Source organism: Leptonotus elevatus, chromosome 5, assembly GCF_054856555.1.
Source record: "Leptonotus elevatus isolate MCC_2025b chromosome 5, RoL_Lele_1.0, whole genome shotgun sequence".
In the NCBI taxonomy this organism is placed as follows: Eukaryota; Metazoa; Chordata; class Actinopteri; order Syngnathiformes; family Syngnathidae; genus Leptonotus; species Leptonotus elevatus.
The window spans coordinates 805317-825042 of record NC_141243.1 but is presented as its reverse complement, the minus strand read 5'-3'; the positions used below and the strand labels follow the sequence as shown (position 1 = coordinate 825042).

The 19726-nt window shown below is 43.9% G+C and overlaps 4 protein-coding genes across 6 annotated transcripts; 3 read left to right on the top strand and 1 right to left on the bottom strand.

Annotated features, from left to right (window-relative positions):
• Window positions 1-382: 382 nt before the first annotated feature.
• Window positions 383-10594, top strand: fbxo21 (F-box protein 21). The gene is made up of 12 exons (XM_086076933.1): window positions 383-665; window positions 1825-1960; window positions 3345-3454; window positions 3832-3953; window positions 4663-4809; window positions 4882-5021; window positions 5137-5273; window positions 5366-5545; window positions 5965-6097; window positions 7450-7640; window positions 7719-7876; window positions 9323-10594. The coding sequence occupies exons 1-12, from the start codon at window positions 409-411 to the stop codon at window positions 9511-9513; spliced, it is 1902 nt and encodes a 633-aa protein (XP_085933059.1). The 5' UTR covers window positions 383-408; the 3' UTR covers window positions 9514-10594.
• A 302-nt stretch (window positions 10595-10896) lies between these two features.
• Window positions 10897-13624, bottom strand: LOC147173176 (uncharacterized). The gene is made up of 2 exons (XM_086075501.1): window positions 13320-13624; window positions 10897-12396 (listed from the first exon to the last, which is right to left on the bottom strand). The coding sequence occupies exons 1-2, from the start codon at window positions 13495-13497 to the stop codon at window positions 11375-11377; spliced, it is 1200 nt and encodes a 399-aa protein (XP_085931627.1). The 5' UTR covers window positions 13498-13624; the 3' UTR covers window positions 10897-11374.
• Window positions 12797-16644, top strand: LOC147173175 (uncharacterized). 3 transcript variants are annotated; one of them, XM_086075507.1, is made up of 2 exons: window positions 12797-12859; window positions 14872-16644. In XM_086075507.1, the coding sequence occupies exon 2, from the start codon at window positions 14922-14924 to the stop codon at window positions 15843-15845; it is 924 nt and encodes a 307-aa protein (XP_085931633.1). In that variant the 5' UTR covers window positions 12797-12859; window positions 14872-14921; the 3' UTR covers window positions 15846-16644. The 3 variants fall into 3 exon arrangements, with proteins under 3 accessions (XP_085931633.1, XP_085931631.1, XP_085931632.1); XM_086075505.1 differs by lacking the exon at window positions 12797-12859 and adding an exon at window positions 13346-14097; XM_086075506.1 differs by lacking the exon at window positions 12797-12859 and adding an exon at window positions 14581-14714.
• Window positions 16645-17141: 497 nt separating this feature from the next.
• LOC147173174 (uncharacterized) lies at window positions 17142-19499 on the top strand. The gene is made up of 2 exons (XM_086075500.1): window positions 17142-17390; window positions 18203-19499. The coding sequence occupies exons 1-2, from the start codon at window positions 17213-17215 to the stop codon at window positions 19291-19293; spliced, it is 1269 nt and encodes a 422-aa protein (XP_085931626.1). The 5' UTR covers window positions 17142-17212; the 3' UTR covers window positions 19294-19499.
• The last annotated feature ends 227 nt before the right edge of the window (window positions 19500-19726 follow it).

Sequence of the window (19726 nt, the reverse complement as noted above, 5' to 3'; positions counted from 1 at the left end):
TATTTGAATTTCGAGGCGAAAAGGCATCGCACCTTGTCCCGCCCTCTTCAGCGGAGCTTGCGAGCAGTATCCCGCGGCGTTCGAAGACCGCCAAAATGTGTCGTTTCCATGATCACAAGTGATAATAAGCGAATGTATTTTTCTTGAGTTGTACTTTACAAAGACTCAAAAAAGCATAGTCTGTGAATTTAACACACATCTAATGCTGTAAATCTAAATAGTGCTACATATGCTTGTGTTGCAACAATGTTGAAATAACCACGGTAGTAAGTTTGGTGTCCATAAATGCATCTTTCACAAGCAATCAATCAGGAAAGCACCTCCTTTTCGCCCCGCCTCCTCGCCCAGCCCCCTGCGCCAGAAGGGGGTGGAGCCAGGGCGATGAGGTAATCGGGGTAAACAGAAAAGATGGCGGCGTGGCTCGCCGGAGAGAGGCTGTCAAGTCCGACCGGGACGGGGGCCGGGAGCGGCAACGAAGCCGGGGGCGCAAATCGCGACCGCCGCGGCGAGAAGTTGACTGATTTGCCCACCGAGCTGTTGGAGCACATTTTGTGCTTGCCGGTGCTCGAGCACGTCGACATTTGTAACGTGTCCTGCTGCTGCCTGCGCCTTCGCGACGTTTGCCACGGCCGAGGGAAGGTGTGGGGACACCAGTACAAACTCAGGTCATTATTATTGTTGCGATATGTTTGTTATACGTGAGTACGTTTACTTTTATTATCAGTCATGTTTTGAATCTGAGGTGTAGCTCGCTCCGTGTCTTCTTCCTGGTTCTTTGCTCAGTTAGCAGGCATTGCTTTATGTTTCGATGGTGCATCACTTTTTTAATATTATGGACTGACGAAACCTTTTTTTTTTTAAAGTCCTTTTGATTTTTTTAAATTCCCATTACAGTCAGACTTAACACAAATGTAAATGCATGACCTTGAGTATCAATTGGAAGAGATCATTTTAGAAGTGAGTGGGTCAAAAATGATCAGGATTCAGCAGCCCAGACGATCGTCATCTTGCATCCAAAGTACAAAGTACTAAATAACCAAACTTTGGTTGAGGTAAAACACAAAATACCATTCTTACCAACAAGCTTTACGTACACAAAATACCAAGAACATGTAAAGGGTTTGAAGTTTGACCAGTAACCATATTTTGGGTTTTGTCTTAATTGGTTGAATTCAAAATCCTCTTTATTTTTTCTTACAGAAGAATCAATGAAGAAGAGAAATATTTTTGTTGTTTGACCCGTCACAGTGAACATGCACTGTTAGCTAATTACCTAAGGAGTATTTTGTGGTTATAGGTGTCTTGCTCAAGGACCCGAGTCCACACAGAGGCCGGTGATGATAATAACCACTTGGCCTTCGCTGCCCATGTGAACGTGTCATTTTCATAGAACAGGATTAATAACATTATATTTGTAAATGTCTCCCATTTTTGAAACAGACATTTTCAAGAAGTTATTGATGATTTAAAATATTGGCCATTCATAGTAAAGACTTATTAATTCCTTATTGATCGAGCCAATGGCGTTGGCCCACTGAACTGCACTTCTCGCATAAAGGTGAAAATCCTTTACATGTTGTTCTTCAAACTTTGCGGATAAAAGTGCAAAAAGGATCCTAACTACTCATTAAACCCATTAGACTGGTTACGCACCTCTTGCTGACCACGGACGTCAAAACGCCAGACATTCGTCTTATCGTGCGTCACATAAGATTGTCCTGTTGCGTCTGAGGTGTGTTGTAAGTGCGTTTGTCTCTCGGCAATAGACCTCACAAAACCTGTAACTTTATTTCACCGCCCACTTCTCACAATGACACATTTTAGATGGCCGCGGCTGCAGAGGTTTTACCCGCAGAACGAGAGCTGCGATTGGCTGCGCGAGTACAAAACGCGCCATCGGGTGGGCATCCAAATCCGGAGGACGGTGGAGTCCATCTCCAAGCGCTTCTTCATGGAAGTGGTGAGTGGACGGTGAAGAGAATTGAACATCGCATATGCTAACATATACTTCGAAACGCCGCAGACGGCCGTGCTAGCAAAAGTTCTGTTGATTGTACATTTTGAAATACTCACACGTTCTGTGTGAACTTTTACTGAAGCTCAAGTGGGCACCTTCTCTGCCTCTTCTTGGTTTTTAACTCATTCACTCGCAGCCATTTTCACTGAAGCAATCCCCTTCGCTCGCGGCTGTTTTACTGGATTTGGACTGATTTTACAAGGACCACAGAATATTGTGTTTATTTAGAGCTTTTAACCAGATTAATCGCATCTTAGAATTTTGATTAATCACGATGAATCGCTTAATTAAAAAGGCATTTTTTTTTATCAACATTTTTACCCGGCAAATTTGAAGAGCACCCGTCATGTGTTAATTCTTTCGACATTTAATGTTCTGAAGACGTCTTCGACATTTTTTTTTGATCCACTGCACACGCTTATCCTCCTCTTTTTCTAATCAGTTAATTACTTGCATAACATGAACAAATATTCTGAATGTCCGACACAAACATTTATTAAATGCTTTACTTTAATGCATGTAGTTATGTTTATTGCTCAAACACAAGCTGTGCTCCCTTTAACGTAGCAATCCGCTGTCAATCTAAAGTATCATCTGTGGTCAAAATTGATAGTGTGATTAATCTGCGTTAATACACGATTAATGCGATAATCTTTTGTGATTAACGAATTAGTTAACGCTTTAACTTTGACAGCACTAGTTCTATTGCTACAAAAGCATGGAACCTACCAAAAGAAAGATTAAAGTCTCTTTTTTTAATCAGGAAAAAAAGTAAATTTCTATCTGTTTCCGTTTTGCAGCAATTCGCATTAGAAAGTAGCTAAGTTTCATCATTATTCACAAACCAGTTGAAAACGCCGGCAAAAAGAGCTTGTTGCAACGTGGCCCTGGTTGGTCTCTTATACTCTGCTGCCACCTACTGGCTGTTTATGTTATAACTACCATTTATTCAACCGTTCTTTGCTGCATCAAAGCCTTCTGTATGCTCGGTCATAAAAACAACAACAAAAAAACGCATAAATACGTCTTTGGAACACTTAAAACATTTAAAATAGAATGTATTTATACGTTTTTGGGAGCAAATGTGCTAATGACGCCGCATCTCTTACACTCAAGCTCAGTGCTGCCTGACAAGTTGTGGCACAACGTGGTACTACAGCGAAGGCGTCTAAATCGGGACTGGTCTGTGATGAAGGATGTAAAAAAATCAAACAAAAAAAACAACAGCTGCAAAACAATCCTAGCTGTAGCAAATTGTGAACCGCGCTATAGCGGGGGAAGACTGTACTTCTCGAAAGGTGAGTAAAAACACGTATTTTTCTTGCAGCCATGCATCGGCCAGGTGCTCGGCGACAGCTTCGCCGAGATCGAGTCGCTGGGGATGCCCGAGCATTTCTGCGAGGACGAGCTGCTCTTTATCCTTCACGCCGAAAAGAGGTTCGTTGTTTCTTTGTGTTTCTAACCAGCGGTGGGAAGTACGCGAGTAGAAGCACGTTGGCGCCTTGACTTACGAGTATTCTAATAATGAGCCATCGCTTGGTCCGCTTTTTCTTTCGAGCTAAAAAAAGAAAGACAAAATGGAGCAATTTAAGGTACGGTGATGCCCTCACATGTTGGCAAGGAGAGCCAGTCTCAACAAACACTCACAAATGAATCATGAGAACAATTGCAAAAAGCGCTACTGTTCTTTTTTTGTTGTTGCTATTTTTAAAATCAAGTAACAAAAAATTTTGGTCGTTTTTTATTGATTAGAGTAGGATGCAAACTTGTCCTTTTTCGTATTTTCTAACGGCGCTCTGTGCTTGTCCATGTAGGAAAAGCCTGACGTTGAAGTACTATGCAAAGAAGATCCTTTACTTCCTGAGACAGCAGAACATCCTGCGCGCTCTCAAAAGCTTCCTCGAGCAGCCGCCCGAGCGCCAGTCGGCGCTCGCAGGTCAGAAAAGTCAAACCTTTTTCTTTAAAGTGGACATTTTGCAATCCTTTATCCGGAGGTCCAATCGAGATAAAACTCCCCCAAGAGAGTTTTTGCAAAGTCAGCCCTTGAAAGCGGTTTCATTTAGCGAGATGACTTTTGGTAGGCGTGTTTATTGTGAGCAGACCAACAAAAAAAGTCGTCTGCCATTTTGGTCTCATTTTTCAGGGGTCCTACCAGGACAAACTTCCCTGAGATTGTTTTTGAAAATGCATCCCCATAAAGCCACTTTTGTTTAACAACATGACATTTGGTCAGCATGTCTATCATTAGTAGACCCACAAAAAAGTCTCCAGCAGATGTTTGAAGCAAGTCAGACATTTTTACTCGTAGGTCCTATGAAGACGAACCCCCAAGAGTTTTTCAAAAGCCAGCCCTTGAGTCAAGTGCAGTTTCACGTAACATGAAATTTGGTGCACGTGTCTGTTGCGAGAAAACTCACAAAAAAAAGTCTCACAGGAAGTCTGCCATTTTGGTTTTGGTTTTGAAGGATCATTTCATGTTAATTCTCCAGAAATCCTACCGAGTTGAACTCTTTCAAGAGATATTTGGAAAATTCCGTTCCCGGCGCCGGTTGCATTCGGCTCGTTTTTCCCGGGTTCCTTAAAAAGGGCAACAGGAGTCGGCCTACTTGTAAATGTGGAATTGCAATCCTCATAATTGTCTCCAGGTTCCGTCCTGGTGGACCAGTACTGCAACCCGCTGGCCGACGTCACGCTGGACGGGATATCGGCGCAGCTGGACGACATCGCCGAGAAGGTCAAGAAGACGCTGCGGGTGAAGAATCCATCGCACCCCAGCCTTCGCGCGGCTGCAGGTGACTTGGCGAAAAGCCGTCAAAGCGCCTGCCCCGGCCAGGTGTCCTGATGCCCACTTTGCCGTCTGGCAGGGGGCGAGCATCTTGTGCTGGAGGACTTTGAGCTCCAGCGGCAGGTCTTCTGCGCCCTCAACGCCGTCTTGTACGACCAGCTGCAGTACAAGGGCGACCAATTGGACTACTACAACCCTCTCAACTCTTACATCCACCAGGTGGAGTTGCAGACATTGCAAATGTAGTAGCCCCCCCCCCCCTTCAAAAAAAAAAGCTTTCAGGCTATTCCTTGCTCCACCCAGTTGACGTTTCCCGCCATATTTTGTTTCACAGGTGCTGCTCTGCCGCAAGGGCATCCCCATAAGCCTCTCGGTGCTCTACATGACGCTGGCCCAGCGGTTGGGCGTCAAGCTGGAACCGGTCAACTTCCCCAGCCACTTCCTGCTGCGCTGGTGCCAAAAAGAAGGAGGGTACACGAAGGCAACGCTTTACTTTTCAGCGGCGGTTTTGCGTTGGGTTAACAAACTTTGGGTTGCCGCCTTTTTTTCCCCACCCGCCACAGGAGCGACGACATCTACGACTACGTGTACGTGGACGCCTTCACCAAAGGCAAGCAGATGACGGCCAAAGAGTGCGAGTACCTCATCGGGAACCCGGCCAGCGCCGTTTACTACGGCGGCATCGGCACCACCGACGTGCTGCTCAGGATGGTGGAAAACCTGCTCAAAATCGGCAAAAGAGGGTAACTCTCCACTTGAGTAAGAATCGAAGCATTTTTATTTAAAGGCCTGTGAACATGATTATATTTGAGAAATAGCCAGACACCAATTTTTTATTGATTTTCTTAAATTAGCATTTTAAGTGATGACGGTCTGTGATTGTTTCTCAAATCAAAATAAGATAGCAGATTAAAAAAAAAAAAACATCCGGGTTATTCCATGCCATACTTTGAATTGGTACTTGGGCCGCGACTGGCGCCGTTTTACGAGATCACAAGGAAATGCAGAATTCCAACCGAACCGAGGCACAGCAGCCAGTGATGGATTAGCCATGGAGAAGTTCACTGCCTTGCCACTAGAGGGAGCCGTGGGCCGGGAAAACACAAAGCTGAAGTCGTATTGAAAAGGAAAGAAGACCAGATATTTTGTTTTTGTTGTGGAGGGAAAGCAAGGAGAAGTCGTACCAGCTCCTGAGGGACACGCTGGACCTTTTCCTCACCATCAATCCCGACAACGTTCCCTACCTTCTGCTGCAGGCCAGGCTCTACTTCCACCTCGGCATTTGGCCCGAAAAGGTGCACCGGCGCTCATACTCTCTCTCTTGCACACACACACACAAACTCTCTTTCTCTCACGTGCACTCGCTCTCTCACTTACTCTTTCCTTCACTCCCACACACTCTCTCCCACACAGTCTCTCTCACATACTCTCTCTCACTCAAATTCAGTACTTTCTTTGATATTGTCTCTTTCTCACTTGTTGTCACTCTCACTCACTCTTCTGTCTCTCTCTCACACATACTCTTTCGCTCACTCCCACACACTCTCTCTTCCCCACAGTCTCTCTCACATTCTCTGTCTCACTCACGCTCTGTCGCTCTCTTACTCTCTTGCATGCACTCTCACATACTCTCTTTCTCTCACATACACTCGCTCTCTCACTTACTCTTTCCTTCACTCCCACACACTCTCTCACATACTCTCTCTCACTCAAATTCAGTACTTTCTTTGATATTGTCTCTTTCTCACTTGTTGTCACTCTCACTCACTCTTCTGTCTCTCTCTCTCACACATACTCTTCCGCTCACTCCCACACACTCTCTCTCACATTCTGTCTCACTCACGCTCTCTGTCGCTCTCTTACTCTCTTGCATGCACTCTCACATTCTCTCTTTCTCTCACATACACTCGCTCTCTCACTTACTCTTTCCTTCACTCCCACACTCTCTCTCACATACTCTCTCTCACTCAAATTCAGTACTTTCTTTGATATTGTCTCTTTCTCACTTGTTGTCACTCTCACTCACTCTTCTGTCTCTCTCTCTCACACATACTCTTTCGCTCACTCCCACACTCTCTCTTCCCCACAGTCTCTCTCACATTCTCTGTCTCACTCACGCTCTCTGTCGCTCTCTTACTCTCTTGCATGCACTCTCACATTCTCTCTTTCTCTCACATACACTCGCTCTCTCACTTACTCTTTCCTTCACTCCCACACACTCTCTCTCACTCAAATTCAGTACTTTCTTTGATATTGTCTCTTTCTCACTTGTTGTCACTCTCACTCACTCTTCTGTCTCTCTCTCACACATACTCTTTCGCTCACTCCCACACACTCTCTTCCCCACAGTCTCTCTCACATTCTCCGTCTCACTCACGCTCTCTGTCGCTCTCTTACTCTCTTGCATGCACTCTCACATTGTCTCTTACATTCTCTCACATTTTCTTTTTTACGCTCACACACTCTCTCACATGCTGTCTATCTCACACTTGCACATGCTCTCTCTCTCCGTCTCTCACACACACACACACACACACAATGACACACTCCAATACTCTTTCTGTTGCACAGACACTCGCACAACCCCCTCCACACACTCTCTCACACAAGCGGTGACATTGCTCCTTCCTCCATGGGTCCCGGTCAGGTTCTGGACATTCTGCAGCACATCCAGGCGCTGGACCCGTCCCAGCACGGCGCGGTGGGCTACCTGGTGCAGCACACGCTGGAGCACATCCAGCACAAGAAGCACCCCGCCGCCCCCGAGGTGAAGCGGCGCGGAGCGGCCGAGCACGGGGACGTCCGCTACTCCGTGGGCCTCGTCATGAAACACAAGAGGTGCGTTTGGGAGCGAGCCCCGCCCCTTCCCGCCCACCTCCAACCCCGCCCCCATTCCATGCCTCTGCTTTGCCGCAGGTCGGGTTACAACTGCGTCATCTATGGCTGGGACCCCAAGTGCACCATGAGTCAGGAGTGGATCACCACAATGAGGGTCCACCAGCTGCCCGACGGCGCCGAGCAGCCTTTCTACAACGTCCTGGTGCAGGACGGCACCTGTCGATATGCCGCGCAAGGTAAATGAAAGGTTAAAGTACCACTGATTGTCACGGCCATCCTAGTGGCTTGAACTTTGTTCTCCGCATTTGACCCATCCACTGAGGCTGCGGTGAGCAGCAGCAGCAGGGGCCGCGGCCGGGAATCATTTGGTGGTCTAACCTCCCGATTCCAACCCATAATGCTGAGTGTCAAGCAGGGAGGCAAATGGGTCCCATTTTTTATAATCTTTCGTATGACCTGGCCGGGGATTGAACCCACGACCTCCCAGTCTCAGGTTAGACACTCTACCACTAGGGCACCGAGCTAGTGCGTCAGGTAAAGCGGGCCAATTAAACCTTACATTTTATTTCATGACGGCGGTGTCAGGATGATGTCACGCCTTGGACCCGAGTAGGTTATAATAATTATTTTTTACGGATGTTACAACGCACGCTTGGTTTATGTTGCAAGTCCTTCATTTCAAAAAATGAATTTTTGTTCATATAGAAATAACAGGTAGAGGTTTTTCATTGTTAATATAATGAATGCCATGAATGTAAATGAGATTAATCAGGACGAAAATTCTTATAAAAAAAAATGTTTTATTCCAAAACATGAGGGCTTGTCATCCTCAAGAACATAATTATTTATTTATTTTTAAATTTAGGCCAGTTTGTGGAGACTTTAAATTGATGTTTTTCTATATTTTTGTTTGTTTTTAAATTGGGGAAAAATTAAGGACTCCGTCATGAAAACATTATTACAATTATTTTATTACGTTATTCTAGTCTTAAAAAATATAGTATTTTTCATCAAATATTTTTTTAATTTTAAAAATGGAGGCATATTTTAGTTTTTAGTTTCAAAACATTTTTCATTACAACCTTTTCATGTGAAAACTTAATATAAATAAAATGTTCTATATTTATAGTTTAAATAATTGAGATCAGTATATAGTCTTTTCAATTTAAAAAAAAAGAAAGAAGCCCTCTCCACTATGAAAAAATAATTGCTGTGATGGAAACTTTAAAATGAATAAAATGTTATCTTTTCATTAAATCCTAAATAATACTACAGTACAATTACATATATTCCAATTAAAACAATAAAGCAGGCAGGCATGGCATTGTGAAGATTTTATGTTTTAATTTAAAAAAGGGAGGATGTTGTATCATGAAGACATTTAAAAAAAATTATAATGAAAACAAATACTGGGGAAAAATGAAAGTCTGTCATCATGAAGATGTCAAAAGAAAAAAACACAAAAAATTAAATTGGTCCATTATTGTGAAAACATCATACAATATATACTTTTTTGTAGTTATAAAAAAGATAATAATGGTTTGTTAGTAAGATTTTTTTTCTAGAATAAATACATATTTTTTAAAGATTTTTATTTTATTTTTTTAAGTACGGTGAAGGCTCTAAATGTAACGGTATCTATTTGTCAATTTGTTGAACCTTTCACTGGGCTGGCATTGCAGAGAACCTGGAGCCCCACTCGGTCCCCCTGGAGATCGGACACCCGGAGGTGGGCCGCTACTTCTGCGACTTTGCCCACACGCACTACGTGGCCAACGACGAGCTAGGCACGCGCTACCCCGACGACTCGGACCACACGGAGGGGGCGGCGCGCGACCTGTACCCGCACCCGCGCGCGCCCGCGCCCATGTAGCCGCAACATTCGCCATCGAGTCCCATTCAGCATGAAGGAGGAAGCGTACGGAGATAGAAAGACTCGGACGTCGCTTTATTAGGTACACCTGCAGCGGCTCATGACATCGTCCATGCAAATTATTTTTCTTTTAAGGTATTATTCATTTTACAATAAGATTATGACTTTGTCAGTCAGAGCTGTTTCTAATATGTTGACCCTCTCGTGTAGCAAAACAAGTCTGCAAAAATATTAGGAACATCAACTGATAATCAATAATTATTAGTACTGCCATTTAAGATGAATGCCTTGTCGATGTCAAAAATTTCATTATTCTAGATTATTTTAATTGTGACCGTGATGATAATTTATCCAGCGTTCTTGATGGAAATTCAAGAATTGTTGACCGTCTAAATTTTGAACATAAAATAATTATTGTAATTGTTATTTCTGGGAGGGAAATTCTAGGATTATAATAAGTAATGAATTTTATACGTAGTTAAAAACCGGTAAGACATTTGTAATTATATTGATTAGGATCTTATTGGAAGGGGAATTCAAGGATTCTAATAAATAAAAATATACAATTATGTGTTTATAGGCATACATACATGCTGACAATTAAAAATAACTTCATGTCTATGTATTTTTATTTGCCTATAACATCATTTAAAAAAGAAAATTGATGGATTTTGTCAGGATTTTTTTAGCTGTTGGAAAAAGATTCTTTTGATCCTGCAAGTTTACAGTCCGTTCTGCTTTAGCAAATATCCGTCCTTGTCCTAAAATGAACACGATCACGCCACGTTAGTAACCACCAACGACGCTAATCCAAATACTGAGACAATGCAGGTGTACCTAATAAAGTGTCTCGGGTGTGTACAGTAAGAAGACAATAGTGTTACAAACAAAAAGACAACAGGACAGTGCTGTCAATCATCTTTAAAGAATACAACAAAGAAATGCTCATGGGAACGTATCATAACTTGTTTGCCAAATAACTTTTTCCATGTACATTTTTATCTGTTGCATCATCAGCCCAGCACAGAAAAAAAATAAAATAAAAACATGAAAAGACAGAATGACGCCTTTTTATGGAAAAATGTCCAAATCTGACTGAATTGTGTGACGGACGTGAGCCTGCTTGATGCTCGTACGTCGTGGTGAGAAAGAAAGCTACGACAAAGAGTCCTTTTCACGCTGTGCCCTTTTTATTCCACTAACTCGGGGCATATTCTCCCATGTGCTTAAAAAGGACGGATTCGTTCATTTGACATGACAGAGCCGGCTGATTGATTGGCCCTGAGGAGTTCCCTTCATTTTGGGCGAGCGGCCGATCACTTCAAAAATAAACCCTCTTTTCCACCAATCTCACCCCCCCCCCCCCCCCCCTCCTTAAGAGTTCTGAAAAAGTCAGCCATTGCTGTGATGACAAACGGGCTTTTCATTTGGATTTGAGAGAACTGCTTCACGTGCAGTCAAAACAACCCGTTTGTAGTATTTCAAAGATATTTTTCAATAAAACAAGATTGGAACACTGAAGATTTATGCGGCTTGTTATGGAAAAAAAAAATCGGCATCACAGATGCGGTTGCGTTCCAGACCGTCCCCACCATTCGTGAAAAATGCAACTCGGAATATTTCAGGCGCACAAATGCCGAACGGCGCTTTTTAGCAAAAAGCATCAATCCCGCCGCGATGGCTGCCCGGAACAACATGGCCGCCTCACTGAATATATTGTGCTGCGTTGTTATTGTCTGTTTTCGATCTTGCAGCGTCCATGTATGACTTGTGGAAAAGAATTTCCCAACGATGGACAAACGAGTCGAAAAGTCTCGGTCCCGGGGTTTCACGGAAGTGCAGGCAGACTCCCAAAAAGCATTCACTCTCCACTTTTGTGTGTCTGTATGTGTGTCATCAAATGACTCCAACGAGCAAATTTTTCCCCACAAAGTGAACAACTAAAAGGTTTTTCTCCCGTGTGTTTCCGCGTGTGCACGACCATGTCTAACTTCCGGCAGTACGCTTTACCGCAAGTTGAGCAACTGAAGGGTTTTTCTCCCGTGTGGACTCTCATGTGTGTTTTCATATGGTACTTTTGAGAGAATGATTTGGCACAAACTGAGCAAGTGAAGGGTCTTTCTCCCGTGTGAGTTCTCGAGTGGCAATCCAGATCCGTCTTACGGCAAAACTTTTTCCCGCAAACCGAGCAGCTGAAGGGTTTTTCCTGTGTGTGTTTGCTCATGTGTGATATCAGACTCTCTTTTAAGGGGAATGTTTTCTTGCAAACGAAGCAAAGGAAGGGCTGCTCCAAGTGGAGTCGCATGTGGAACTCCATGTATTTCTTTTTCGAGAATACTTTGCCGCAAGTCGAGCAACTGCAGGGAATCTCTCGCGCGTGCGTTTCCACGTGTGACATCAAGGATGACTTTTTAGAGAAGCTTTCATCACAAGTTGAGCAACGAAAGCGTTTTTCTCCTTTGCGCGTTGCCTTATTTGCAAATAATAAGCCGGCAGCGTGTTTTTGAGGCGTTGGCGAGCTTTTATGGCCGCTTGGAGTGGTTTCCTTTTCGGAGCATTCTGACCGTTTGTCGTCACCTTCGCAGTCTGCGTCACTCAAACTTTCTTCCAGGTTGTCGCTGTCTGACAGCGGCGCAAAGAGCTTGTCCGGCGGTGGTCCTCCGCAGTCGTCTTCATCATTTGGACTGCGGCGATGAAGCCGGGAACACTCGGGCGCTTCGTCTACGGGCGTCACACAGACGCCAGTCGGCGGGAACTTGCTGGCGTCGACCTTCTCCTCTTCCTTGTCGTCGTGCGCCTGCGGATCCTGCTGCTCCAACTTGAAGCACCCCCGCTGCAGCAGAGGAGAACGTTCTTCCTGACGACCAAGCAGCTGCTGCACGTCTGCAGGACACAACACAAGCACCATTTTGATCTTGTTAGAGTAGACGATATCTGTATTGTACTCTTTGCGTGTTCAATTAACTGAATGGTGAGATTCTGGTGAAGAAGTCCCTTTGCAAAGGTATCAGAAATTTCTGGTCACACAATGAATACACTCAAACCGTGTTCTGTTCAGATTGTGTGTCTCTCCTTCTTCTGCACACATTATTTATTGAAAAGTGGGTGAATACGAAAAGTCTCCTCCCGTCAGCCCACAGTACATTTGTTTGCAACTCAGTGAATACAAGAAAATCCCTCTCTCCTCCCTCAGCAAGTTCAGCAAGTTCCCATAGGTATAAATCAGATTAGAGAAAAACAATGATACAAAGCCTGTGCCTCCCCTCTTCCGACCGGCTGAGACCGGTACTAGACTAAACTCCCTTCAAGATAGCAGTGGAAGAAACCCGTTGCCCTTCTCATGAGAGTGAGACAGATAAGAATACAATTCTATTCATTGAGCCATACTGCTATAACTAAATCCAAAACGGCTAAAATATAAATTGAAACTGAAAAACATTGTTAATAACTTAACAATCTATAAATCCATTTTCAGGTCGCGGATGGTAGACTTTTTGATTTATTACCGAGCTGTTAGTGGCCTTGGCTAAGCATAAAAGTTAAAGCTTGGCTTACATAAATGTATTGGTTGAATGTGTTAAATAATTTCCAAATGTGAAAGTGGCCCTTGCCTCGTAGGATTTTGAGGCATGTGGCCCCAAACGAAAGATTTAAATTAAGAAAACCAACCAACTCGTTGCTTTTAAATGAAATGTTATGACTTAATGTTCACGTTCGCTACTATTAATTTCTCACCGTATTCATATCAAACCAAAGAACTTCACAATGTTCTTTGATAAAAACGTTGCAAAGGTGAATAAACGCACCTTGGAGGCTGACGACCACTTGAGTCTTGGCAACAGCTTGGAGTTGTCGCCGGTGCCGCTCGGTTTCGTCTCTCGCCTGGCAAAGTTGCTCCTCGTACGACGCGATGGTTCTTTCGAACAGGCCGAAGATTTCGTCGGCGGCTGCAATGAGTCGCTCCCTCACCAGCTCCTTCAACATTTTCACGCTATGGCGTTCAACGCGCACAAGAACAGAATCTCGCGCTTTGCTTTGCTATGCTATGCTATGCTATGCTATGCTAACCTCCAAAGCGTGCGTTTGTTCTTGTGTTTGCAAGCGGCTGGTGTTCAGCGTTTATGTCGCAATACCGCCACCTACTGTGTTGTTTTATTTTTTATTATTATTTAAAAACAAAACGTGGATATCTTTGGAATGTAATGTTTTTGCTTTTTTCGTTTTCGTATTTTAATTCTTATTAAATTTACCTTTATTTCATTCTTGGATTTTTTGGGGTAAAACATGTAATTGATCGACCCACACTCCAGCACGGTAGGTGGCGCTAATGCGCGTTAAATGCTCGATTGCCCCCTTAATAATCTAAATGAAGTGAAAGGCGTCCGACCGTTTAGCAAAAATGCGAAAAAGGAGCGACGACATACTGGTGGCAAAAAACGATCAAATAAAAGAATTGGTAAGAAAGCAAAGCAAAGCGTTCTAAAAGAGCGATGGAGTCTCGCGAGCAGCAAGTTTGTCACGCGAGAGACGAGACCGAAAGGCGACCACAACTGCAAGATGCTCTGATTGTGCTGCACAAACAAGGTCCGTCTGCAGGCTCGCTCGCCTTTTATTTCTTTTTCGCACCTTTCTCGTTTTTCTCTTCGCTCTCCTCCACATCTTGGATGTTTTTTTGTTTTTGCTGCTTTTAGTGTAACGTTTGCATGCATTTGTAATTTGTTGTGGATGCTTTAAAGGTGCAATGTGCCGTTTGAAAAGGTCATGTTAACGCTTTTTCTACATCATGCATTTTGGGGAAGGGGCTTGTTTAAAATAGCCCTTATTTCGTCATATTTTTATGGGTGATTGAGAAAAACAGTTGTAATTTATGAGAATAAAGCTACATAATGTATGGAGTATTGATTTTTTACTAAGAGGAAGAAAGTCACAGTACTGCGAGATGAGTCTGAATGTTACACAACAATAAAGTTGTGTTGTTGTTTTTTTCCATGATTAAAGTTTTGTTTTGTGTAGGGAAAAAAATCGTAATTTGATTATTTTTCTAAATTAAGTTCAGCACAATGTAGCAGCATACTTTGTCTTTTGGATTTCTAAATGTAACACGCACTTTTAACCCACTGCTCACTTCTCGCTTTGTGTTTCCATTGGCAAGAAGCTCAAAGGGCCATGTGGTGTGTCCTCGCCACCTATTCATATCTCTGGTAATGATGAACTGTAATTAGTAATAATGATGTCATAAGTAGTGTTGTTCAACGGTTGATATATTGTTGTAAAGCTGAGATGCCAAAAGCTCATTTTTGAAATGCGTCTCACTGTGACACAGGTCACTTATTTTTTTGTGGCGCTTGTGTCCTACAGACGTCCAGCAGCTGATTGGTCGTTGGGAAGAACTTTGTCCTCAGCCGCAGATGGGGAGCCCCGGTTTGGAGCCGGCCCGCCGCGTCAAAGAGTATAAACAAGGTCCACTCGTACCCCGCATTAAAAATAAAGAGGAGGATCCGGAGCCCATCCACATTAAGGAGGAAGAGGAGGAGACTGATGTCAGCAAGTTGCCACTGAATCTTGTCTTCACGAAGAGCGGCGACGACGACGAACCCGAGTCGGCTCAGCTTCATCGCTGCCGCGGAAGACCGCCGCCTGACAAACTCTTAGCGCCACTGTCAGACACCGACGACACGGAAGACGCCGACCAGGCAGACCGCGGAGGTGACGACAAAGCGTTGAAATCCTCCAACAAGAAGATTGGGGGCAGCTGCTCCGTTTGTGGTAAAAGCTTTGCTCAAAACGGACCTCTGATAAGACACTTGCGAACGCACACGGGAGAAAAACCCTACACTTGCTCCGTTTGTGGTAAAGGATTCACAAATAAGTCCGACCTGGTTCGACACATGAGAACGCACACAGGAGAAAAACCTTTCAATTGCTCACTGTGCGAGAAAAGATTCGCTCACAAGGAAAGTTTGGTGGCACACATGAGAACGCACACTGGAGAGAAACCTTTCATTTGCTCCGTTTGTGGGAAAACGTTCACTCAAAATTCCAGCATGGTAGCACACATAAGAATCCACACGGGAGAAAAACCCTACAGTTGTTCAGTGTGTGGGAAGCGATTCATTCTAAAGCCAAACATGGTATCACACATGAGGACACACTCGGGAGAAAAACCTTACGGTTGCTCGCTGTGTGATAAAACATTCTCGTTTAAATCTTGCGTGGTAACGCACATGCGAACGCACACGGGAGAAAAACCTTTCCGTTGCTCGTTGTGCGGCGAAAGATATGCTCAGCGGGCCAATTTGACTGCACACAAGCGGATACACCACACACAGTAAACATTAGAAAGTCATCCTCTGGGCCACTTGCTCAAAAGGTCATCTGAGGTCATGTGGAAAAGGGTGACGCAACCCAATGTTACTTAGAAAAACGGTCATAAAGGTAAAACGGATTCCAAATCCGGATCATTTTTGAGCAACTGCTGCTGCAGTGCGCCATGTCGCGCTTTCATCCGGTTGTTCTCTCAAAAGACGTGTAAATGTTCCGCTGTGCTGCGCATTGTTGTCATCTTCATCGGCGACTTCGCTGAATTTTGCTGTGGTCGCTGCTCATGTTTTGCTCATGTTTGTGTTGTGTTTACGACTTCACTGAGAACGTGTTGAGCTGCTGCGTAGATGTAAAGTGTCAGTTGAAATACTTTCAGAGCTTCTTATTTGACTTGAATGGCCGTTGGCAGCCGGCGTTCAGGTGCATTAGCGCCACCAACTGGACTGGAGTATGGGAAACATAAGCAAGCCCCAAGAAGATTCTCAATATTAAAACATTATCATCCTGCTTATATTTGTGTATATTTTAACCACTTATGATCTTTTTTTTTGTGCATTATCCAGACTTTAATCTTTTCCCGCGCTGTACAAATGTTATTAGCCCACTGCCATTAATATGCCTCCAACCAGTAGCTGTTTGTGTGCCCATGTTCCCTCTTGTAATAGCTCCCCAAGACCCTTGGAAATTCTTTGATATTTTTATTATTGTTATGTTGTTGTCTTTTTTATGGTACAGTGTTGAAGGCAAGGATGCTGCTGCAAGAAGTTTCATTGTGTACACAATGACAAATAAAGTTCTATTCTATTGTTATCTTCACTGTCTCTGTTTTCCTCTCTTTGTGCTGAGATGTGTAGTGGCGCAACCATAAACAATTGAAAGCCTTTTTTTTTTTTTACCCTCATTCAAAGTGTCTGACTTTAAATTGTTGTATTCCTCACGACGTTGTTCAGAATGAGAATCATCATTATTGGCTGAGGATATTTTGCAATTATCTTAATGTGTGTGCGTACTGGGCCTAATGTCTGTCGTTTTTGGTGATAATAAAGACTGCCATGCATTCCTCAGCTGAACATTAATAGTGTTGAGATCCATTTAAAGAAGTCCTAATGAATCTGGGAGCAATGGAGTCATTCACATTTAACATTGTAAAATAAAGTCATCTGATCTCCGAGTTAATTGACTTTTGGAAGTTAACTGCAGGGCACGCTGGATGCCGTACTTCATATACCCAACAGGGGGTGGCAGCAGCGGCATCCCGTGAACGATAAGATGCCTTAGAAAATTTATCGAAGAAGAAGAATGCGGAAATAGCAACACACGTCGGTCGAAAGGCCCAGCGCGGAAAACCTCGAAGACAACGACGTGAAAACGCATCAAAATGTTGAAGGAGTTGGTGAGGGAGCGACTCATGGCGGCCGCCGACGAAATCTTCGGCTTGTTTGAAAGAACCGTCGCGTCGTACGAGGAGCAACTTTGTCGCGCCAGAGAGGAGAACGAGCGACACCGACGACAGCTGGAAGATGTTTGCAACACACAAACGGCGCTGCACAGCCAAGGTTTTATTCACTAAACATCAAGTTCGCCATTTCAATCTCGTTGTAATTTCGGGGCCAGCAAACGGCCTAATTGGTGTCAAGTGGGACCGAAGAAATAAAATCATAGTATAATTCATGTCGGTAACAATAACTTGGGACGGGTGTTTTCACTTTTCATTTTAATGCAATTCAAATGCATAAAAAATGTTACATGTGTTGAAGTGTCCTTTTATAACACCTGACGAGCAACCCCCGATGAAAACAAGGTGCCATTTTCTTCACTAATCTTATTTCCATGTGTGCTTGCTTTATAACGATTCCAGTGGTTCCAGTGGACACCTGGCAACCCCCAAGAAACTCATGAGTAGCCTGTAGAATTCTTCCAACCAGTGATGATTTCCTACTTCCTAGTAATATTGCAGATTTGAAGTTGTAAACACTTGCAGAGAGAATTCTAGAAATAAACTCTTCCATATTATCATTCATCTATTAGCTACCTTGATAAGTCATTAACATGGTCAGTGCCTTCATATAGTTGAATGTCAATAACTATAAATAACATCATTGAAGGTCATTTGAGCAATTTCAGAAGTGTATGTCAAACTGGTAGCCAGTTGGTTACGGAGGACATAAAATGCCAACATTAAAAACATAAGAAATACAAACTATATTAATATATAATTTTTTAAAAAATGTAGGCATTTTTGGTATTAATTTCATTCAGTTTCTATACAATAATACTCAAAACCAAGTTTAAACGGACTTTGAAAAATCTTGTCTGAACCCCAACTGCATTCGGGTTCAAGCCTGTTTTTGTTGCTCGTGTCTTGCAGATGTTTGGCAGCCGGCTGGAAGGGGGAGCTCCAGTTTGGGGCATCCACGGCCTCACCATGTTAAAGAGGAAGAGGCGGAGCCACGCTTGAAAGAGGAAAAAGAGGATCAGCAGCCACCACACTTGAAAGAAGGAGAAGAGGAAAAAGCTGACGTCAGCAAGTTGCCTCTTAGTGTTGTTCCCGTGGAGGAGGAGGCACCCGAGTGGTCACGGCCTCATCGTGGCGGTCCAAGTGAAGAGCTCAGCGGAGGACCACCCGCAGACACGATCTTCGCTCCGCTGTCACGCGATCGTGACACGCAAGATACGATCGACACAGACGGCGAGAGTGAACAGCTGAGATGCTCCGAAAACGAGACGACTCCTCACCAGAAAACTTTGAAAACACGCGGCGGGCGCCATAAAGGAAGTTTGCGGTGCTCTGTTTGCAGCCAAAGATTTCCTTATGAGAGCGCTTTGAAAATACACACGCAGAAACACGCGGGAGAAAAACCCTTCTCATGTTCATTTTGTGGCGAAAGCTTCTCTTACAGGTACAATTTGAACGTGCACATGAAAAAACACAGGGCAGAAAAAGCTTTCAGTTGTCCAGTTTGCGGTCGCTTTTTTACCCAAAAGGAAAACTGGACTGCTCACATGAGAACACACGAGGAAGAAAATAACTTGAAATGCTCAATTTGCGGTCAACTCTTCTGTCATGAGTCCATTTTGGAAACGCACGTGAGAAGAACACACGCGAGAGAAAAACCTTTTGCATGCTCCATTTGTGATAAAAGCTTCTCCTATAAGTCCGATTTGAAAAGACACATAAGGACACACACAGGAGAGAAACCCTACAGTTGCTCAGTTTGCGGCAAATGTTTTATAACGCGGCCCAATTTGAACGTGCACATGTGGAAGCACACCGGAGAACATCCTTTTCGTTGTGCCATTTGCGGTGCTAAATTTGCTCACAAGGTGCGTTTGATTGCGCACACAGCAACGCACACGGGACAAAAACCTTTCACGTGCTCACTTTGTGGCAAAAGCTTTTCTTATAAGCACGGTTTGACCGCACACATGCGCAAACACACCGGAGAGATCAGAATGTAGTTGTTGACTTTGTTGTCAAGTTTGAGTTTTTGAGCTTTTGATTGTGCCCACTGCTCAGTTGGGCTCAAATGTTGTCAGATAACGGGACAAAAACACAATGAGCGAATGTCAAAGTCCCTGTAAAGTGAAAATAAATGTCTTATCCGTTAACAAGCCTGCCGATGTTCACCCTCAATCAAATGCCTCCTTTTTTTTTTTCTTCTTATGCCTGCACATGTTTGAGCTGCAAAAAATAAATTCCCTTCAATTTCCCGAGGACTGAATTATGTCGCCACCGGGATTTTCTCTGTGAAGAGTGAAGAAGATGAAGGAGACGAAGACCCACCCGAGTCGGAACTCGGCCATCCTGACAGTCCAAATGGAGCTCAGCGGGGAGGAGCACCGCCAGACAAGCTTTTGGCCCCGCTGTCAGACAGCGACAACCTGGAAGAAT

Coding starts and splice junctions, on each gene's coding strand:
- fbxo21 (XM_086076933.1), top strand. CDS start 409: ATGGCGGCGTGGCTCGCCGGAGAGAGGCTGTCAAGTCCGACCGGGACG. Junction 1,961..3,344: donor AGCGCTTCTTCATGGAAGTG/GTGAGTGGACGG, acceptor TTTTTCTTGCAG/CCATGCATCGGCCAGGTGCT. Junction 6,098..7,449: donor TCGGCATTTGGCCCGAAAAG/GTGCACCGGCGC, acceptor GGTCCCGGTCAG/GTTCTGGACATTCTGCAGCA.
- LOC147173176 (XM_086075501.1), bottom strand. CDS start 13,497: ATGTTGAAGGAGCTGGTGAGGGAGCGACTCATTGCAGCCGCCGACGAA. Junction 12,397..13,319: donor AGTGGTCGTCAGCCTCCAAG/GTGCGTTTATTC, acceptor TGTGTCCTGCAG/ACGTGCAGCAGCTGCTTGGT.
- LOC147173175 (XM_086075505.1), top strand. CDS start 14,004: ATGGAGTCTCGCGAGCAGCAAGTTTGTCACGCGAGAGACGAGACCGAA. Junction 14,098..14,871: donor GATTGTGCTGCACAAACAAG/GTCCGTCTGCAG, acceptor TGTGTCCTACAG/ACGTCCAGCAGCTGATTGGT.
- LOC147173174 (XM_086075500.1), top strand. CDS start 17,213: ATGTTGAAGGAGTTGGTGAGGGAGCGACTCATGGCGGCCGCCGACGAA. Junction 17,391..18,202: donor AACGGCGCTGCACAGCCAAG/GTTTTATTCACT, acceptor CGTGTCTTGCAG/ATGTTTGGCAGCCGGCTGGA.